General features: G+C 57.6%; 1 protein-coding gene across 1 annotated transcript; it reads left to right on the top strand.

Annotated features, from left to right (window-relative positions):
- Positions 1 to 2,364: 2,364 nt before the first annotated feature.
- Positions 2,365 to 5,022, top strand: LOC132022408 (GDNF family receptor alpha-4-like). The gene is made up of 5 exons (XM_059407668.1): positions 2,365 to 2,855; positions 3,010 to 3,119; positions 3,214 to 3,348; positions 3,971 to 4,062; positions 4,304 to 5,022. The coding sequence occupies exons 1-5, from the start codon at positions 2,365 to 2,367 to the stop codon at positions 4,313 to 4,315; spliced, it is 840 nt and encodes a 279-aa protein (XP_059263651.1). The 3' UTR covers positions 4,316 to 5,022.
- The last annotated feature ends 1,213 nt before the right edge of the window (positions 5,023 to 6,235 follow it).

A 6,235-nucleotide genomic window follows, 5' to 3' on the forward strand; every position in this document is an offset into this window, starting at 1 on the left:
TATGGATTCAGTGCAAGCCCTATCAAAATTCCATGGCATTTTTCACAGGAATAGAAAAGATCACCCTATAATGTGTATGGGACCACAAAAGATCCTGAATGGTCAAAGCCATCCTGAGAAGGATAGATATAAGGGAACACTAACATTTTTGTTAGCAACTTTTCTTCAAGTCTAAGGTTAGTTAACAATGAAAAGTTAAAATTATAAAAGAAGGGGAAGAACAATGATGTTTCACAAAGTTGACAGTTTGGCATGGGAGAGACAAGGTCTCCTGGGGGTGGGGGGTGGTAGTGGTTGTGGAGAGAGAGAGAGAGAGAGAGAGTGTGTATGTGTGTGTGTGTTTCCACCTAGGCTGTGTACCTCCGGGACCTACCTGCAGGCAAAGCGGAGGAGGGGGTAGGGGGAGACACACTCAGTGGGGCAGGATGTCATTCCCACTACAAGGCTCCTCCCCATGGGATGTCCGCGCCTCAGCACCAATGCAGCTTGCCGCTTGGGTTCCCACGCTGGGCTCAGGCCGCTGCTGGGAAGCAGACACCTGTCCCGCTGGGGTTCTGCTTTCAGTCGTCCTTCCCATCTGTTTGCTGCCTGGCATGGGCCTCTGCTTGGCGCCTGCGCTGCTGCTGCTGCTGCTGCAGCTGCTGGGTGAGTGGTTGCCTCCTCCCGAAGACCCCTCACCTCTGGCCTCTCTGCTTGATCTTCAGGGACAGAGTAAGGGGGCAAGAGGACTGGAAAAAGAGGTCTGGAAAAAAAAAAAAACACAACCGTAGTGCAGGGCACGGGCAGGAGACCTGCATATGGGATGTGCCTACGCCGTGCCACCTGCCACTCCCCACCTCCAAGTCCCATCTTGGTACCTGGTCCCAGAGACTTTCTTTTTCTTCTTGGGTCCCTTCTCCCACCTCTCTTACCCTTCTCCCATCTTCAGTCTTGGAGCTTCACACTCATTCCTTGGTGCCACGCATCTGCTATTCTACCTGCTTGACTTCCCCTTTCCCAGCTGGGGCATCCCGGAGGGAGCCGTCACTTGGCCGGGTGGAGCCGGGTGGGGAGAATAGAATCTGACAATGGTATAAGGCCAAGGAGATACTGGAGCTGAGATGCGCTGTTCTGAGGGTAAAGATGAGGCAAGGGTACTCCTAGCAGAGGGGAAATCTGTAAGCAAAGGAGCAGAGGTGGGACCAAGACCTTAGGTGACACTAAGTGCTGCTGTGTGTGGCTGAAGCTGGGCATGTGAGGGGTTTGGCTGGGACAGAAGGGTAGAGTTTGCTGCTCCTGGAGTCCTGGAGGAGGAGGGGAGGGGAGGGGAGGGGAGGGTTGGGGAGGGTTGGGTTCCCCTCTCTCCTGCCTACCCTCTCCACATACCTACTCATTCTAAGCCCTTGGTATCTGTTCATCCTACCTGCGGAATAGACATGCTGCAGCCACACGGAGAGTCACTGTGGCTCCTGCCATCCAATCCATGGATCCTGAAAGAGGGGGCCAGGGCCAGATGGGGACCCTGCTCCCAGACCTGAAACAGGAGTCACCTCCCTGCACACACTCAGTGAGAAGGATGGGGGGCCAGACTGGAAAACTTGCCCATGAGGGTAGCGCTTCCAGGGGCTGAGAGTACAGAGAGGGGCAGCGGAAGTCTGGTTTTGGTGACCCAGGTCCTAGGAAGGGGCTGCCAAGTCCCTTCCTATGAGACCCTCGCCTGGGCCCCAGAAGACTGCCACCTGTCATGGACTATTGGGCCTTGTGGCTAAGGTCAGAGACCTGTGGCCTGACCAGAGGGTCTTCCCTGGAATTCACAACCTGGCAGCCTAGTCTAAATGGGCCCTCTGCAGCCCAGAATCCTTTCAGGGAATCCCTCTTTTGCTTGGCTGGTAGAGAGTGGAGGGGCCAGGAGACACCAGAGATGGGCCACATGGGAGATGGATGAGAAGGGAGCATCAGAAGGGAATGGAAGGGCAAGACGGTAAGGGGCAGAAGGAGGCACCTGAGAAGGTATGGAAGGTGGGAGACCCAGAAACCAATAGGGAGGAGAAGAAAGGAAGAAAGCTCAGCTGTCCCAGCGTGTCAAAAGAGAAAGAGGAGGAGCCACTGTCCTCAACCCATTTCTGATAAATGCCCATTAGCCAAGTCCCCAGAAGCCTTGCTCTGTTTCCCACGTCAGCTGGGGCCTAGGAGAGTGGCAGGAGCCCCGCGGACCCCTCTTCGAACGGGTGTGGCCGTTCTGCGGAATGAGTGGTGCCTGGGGAGGGTAGGCTTCACCGTCTGGGGGAGGCCGGGCCGAGTCTCGGTGCGCCCGACCCACCCGTGACGTGTTGCAGGACTCCCCAGAGCCAGGGGCCGCCCGTCCCCGCGACAGAGGGGCGGTCAATGCCAGCCGGTCACGCCTTGGAGCCACACTCTGCGCTCCTCCGATTCCGCGCGCCCCGCGCCTTCAGAGGGCGTGGCCGGGGGACGCGGGGGAAGCGCGCTGGTAAGGCTCCCCGAGAACTGCAGCTGCCCGCCGCTCCCTCAGGGTCACCTGGCTCGGCCGGACGGAACCGATGCCTGGACGCGGCCGAGGCGTGTACGGCGGACGCGCGGTGCGAGCGGCTGCGCACCGAGTACGTGGCTCAGTGCTTGGGTCGGGTCGGGGCCGGAGGCTGCCCCCGCGCCCGCTGCCGCCGCGCCCTGCGCCGCTTCTTCGCCCGCGGGCCTCCCGCGCTCACCCACGCGCTGCTCTTCTGCCCGTGCGCCACCGCCGCGTGCGCCGAGCGCCGGCGCCAGACCTTCGTGCCAGCCTGCGCCTTCGCGGGGCCCGGGCCAGCGCCGCCCTCCTGCCTCGCACCCTTAGACGCCTGCGAACACAGCCGGATCTGCCGGTGAGGAGGGGGGTGGGGCTACGTGGGATGGGGCGGAGGCGAGGCGGGGCGGTGGGGCAGGTGTGAACGGGCTGTGGGGGCTGGCCGGGAGGAGACTGGGTGGGAGGGACTGGGCAGGGCCTCCCGCTCACCCTCCCGCCGTGGCACCGCGCAGGCCCCGCCTCCTGGCCTTCCAGGCCTCCTGCTCGCCCGCCCCCAGCGCCCCCGACGGCTGCCTGCTGGATGAGGCCCCCAGCTGCCTGCGTGCCTACGCAGGCCTCGTGGGTACGCACTGCCGGGATCCGGGCGCCGACTGGGGTTCTCCCGAAGATGCCTCTGCCTGGGTGGGCCGATTACTCAGTCCTGGAGTCCCCAGCAGGCACCGCCGTCACTCCCAACTATGTGGACAACGCGAGCGCGCGCGTGGCGCCTTGGTGCGACTGCGGAGCCAGCGGAAACCGGCGTGAGGAGTGCGAAGACTTCCGGGGGCTCTTCACCAGGAACCGCTGCTTGGGTGAGGGGCCCGGACGGGGCGGCGATGACCGCTCCTTCCCAGTTTCGGGCTGGCGGGAGCTTATTTTAGCGGTGAGGAAACTGAGGCTATTTGCTGCAGCCATGCAAGTGCACACCGTCTGTGCTGTCCACCTGCCCCGCAAGAAATACGCGCCCAGTTATCCCCAGAGACCAGGTCACAGACCAAAGCAGGATCTTAGGGATGTCTAGGCTGGTGACCCTGCAGGCGGGTAGGGGTGGGAGGAAACAGTCAAAACAAGTTTCCGAGTTCCTGGAATGGAACCAGGTGAAATTCCTGCCAGCGCCACTTCTGACGTGGTCCCACGCCCAGGTGATCTTGCTTTTTGGGTCTGATTCTGCCACTCACCCGCCCAGAGTTAGCCAACTCCTCTAAGCCTTTTGTGCCCATCTGTAGTATGGGGGTGGTAATCGTCACCCTTCCCTGTGAGGATGACAATTTGGAAGGCCTTGTCATGCACCTTCCATTCCAGAAGCCAATCCTTGCAGATCTCCTATCTTCCCAACCCACTGCAGGAAACCAGAGGTCTCTGTTTGTCCCAGAGGACCTGGGCCTGGTGCTGAGGTTTCCCAGCCTAGCCCATCCTGGCCCCCTTCCTCCATAGATGGTGCCATACAGGCCTTTGACAGTGGGTGGTCTCCAATCCTGAAGAACCAGCCAGATGTCCGCCAGGACCCTGAGCACAGCCTCCTGCAAGTAGGTGTAGAGAGGGGATGGTAAGCTGCCAGCCCCTGGCCTGGCTCCTTCCACACACTTCCAATCCAGGTGGGCTTGGATGGAGGCATGAATGGCCTGGGCTGGAGGTGGTGGAGGCATAGAGTAGAACCCAGCTTCTACCTCAAGTGCACATTCTGGTCCCACCCCTAAGGTGTCCTCCGCAGATGGGCTCCTGGTGGGGGAATCTCTGCTTTCCATGCTGTTTGTCTTGGCTCTGCAGCCCCTGCTCTGACTAGGACAACAACAACAACAACCAACAACAACCTTGGACAACAACATCATACTGACAGCCATACTGCCTGGGATATAGGGCCCCATCTGCACCCTCTTGCCCCCTGAAAGTGGACTGGCTTGCCTCCCAAGCTGACTCCAGTGCTCTTGCACTGCTGTTCTTTTTAGGTCTGGACACCCTGTGTGCCTGTCCCCTAGAGTGAGGGATTTGGGGCTGAGGGCCCGATGCAAAGCCCCTAGTTTCCCTTTCAGTGGGTTTCTTGGTTGTAGGTCCTTCTGTCCACTGACCTTGGAACAGTCAGCTTCTCCTACAGGGTAGGGATGGGAGGTGGTCACCTTTTTAGCTAAGGCCTCAGTGGGGCCCCAGATCACCTACAAGTCAGAAACCATCCAAATTCCAAGAATTTTAAGAGATTTTTACCTGCTTCCCTGAAGAGAACATACCCTAAGGAGTACATCTGGACAGACTTACAGGTAAACTTTTTTTTTTTTTTAACACTGCAGCCTTTCATGGCACCTTCCTAGGGAGGCACCACCTGTCATGATATCCACCTAGGCCCCATCGACTAATGTTATTAAGGTTCTTCCCAACCATGATATGCTCCTTAGTGGGCACCACCTGGAGTGAGATTCCAGTCCCCTGCATTGCACTGGTCATGTCGCCATCTTCCCTGTGGTTTAACCTAGCACTATGAATGGCAACCATAGCTCAATAAACCTGTATGCACTGAAACTGGCCTTGCTTTCCTGTGATCTGTCCTGGGATCCCGGAGACCAAGTCTGCTACAGACTGCTGTCCCTCTGCGGGCCTATGAGACCTCAGATGGTATCAGAACCACTATTAGATTCTAGTGGCAGAGATTTCTGTTGCTTTGTCTTCTCTGCTAGTACTCGGATTCAGGAACTATGCTTCCCAGCCTCCCTTGCAGCCAGGAGGTGGTTATGGAACACAGTCCTGGTCATAAGTGGAAGTCACAGATGAGGCTTCCAGGAGAGTTCTTGAAACAGGAGCAGACTTGTTGACTGGACCCCTCAGGCTTTAGCCTTCTCTCCCTTCTTCTTGCCCAGAACTTGGTGGCCATGTCTGGGCATGTGGGAGCCATTTTGAAAACGGAATCACATGATATTGTGGAGCCACTGTCCCAGCCCCCATCTGCCTCCCGCTGGACTCTTCATTGTATGAGAGAAATAATACCTTTAGTTTGTTGAAGCCAGTTTCTCCAAAACATCTGTCATTTGCAGCTAAATACAGTTTCTGATTGTTCCACAATCACTTCCAGGGTGCCAATGAGCCCTGGGATCACTTAGGATCAGTGTACACAGAGCCCAGGCCTGACAGACACTTTAGAGTGGTGGTCATTTTGTCATTGTTGTTGTTGTTGTTTATTTCCGTACATTCTGCCTGCTTCTGTCCATGTGGAGAGTCGAACTCTTTCCTGGAGTCCAAGGAAGTGTCTCATTAGGTTTTCACAAGCACTTGTGTGTGGCCAGTGTGGGTGAGGGTGTGCCAGGGGCATTGTGTTGATCTGCGGTCCTGCGAAAGTGTTCGGGGAGGAGAAGGCAGAATGGTGGGGGCCACGTATGAAGTCTTCTGCCCGCTTCCTTCTTTCTCAAGAGCTTGGAGACACTGATGAGTGAAGGGTTAAAGAGTCTCTGAGTCGCTGCGTCTGAAAGCTGGTTGAGGCTGTCAGGGGCCGTGAAACCCATGTGGGCCGTGTTGTTGGTACCTTGCTCAGAGACCAATCTGGGCAGGTTGGGTGCCCACCACACCAGGTTGGGTGCTCGGGAGGTTGGGTGCTGACACAGCTCAGAGCTGCCCCCCACTCTAGAAGAAATGCCTGTAAAGTTCTCTGCTCCTGAGGTAGACTGCAGTCATGGGGCAGAGGGACGCTCCTCTACACTGTTTGTGCTCCCGAGCTCC

Source organism: Mustela nigripes, chromosome 7 (genome assembly GCF_022355385.1).
Source record: "Mustela nigripes isolate SB6536 chromosome 7, MUSNIG.SB6536, whole genome shotgun sequence".
NCBI lineage: Eukaryota > Metazoa > Chordata > Mammalia > Carnivora > Mustelidae > Mustela > Mustela nigripes.

Coding starts and splice junctions, on each gene's coding strand:
- LOC132022408 (XM_059407668.1), top strand. CDS start 2,365: ATGCCAGCCGGTCACGCCTTGGAGCCACACTCTGCGCTCCTCCGATTC. Junction 3,120..3,213: donor TGCCTACGCAGGCCTCGTGG/GTACGCACTGCC, acceptor AGTCCCCAGCAG/GCACCGCCGTCACTCCCAAC. Junction 3,349..3,970: donor CACCAGGAACCGCTGCTTGG/GTGAGGGGCCCG, acceptor CTTCCTCCATAG/ATGGTGCCATACAGGCCTTT.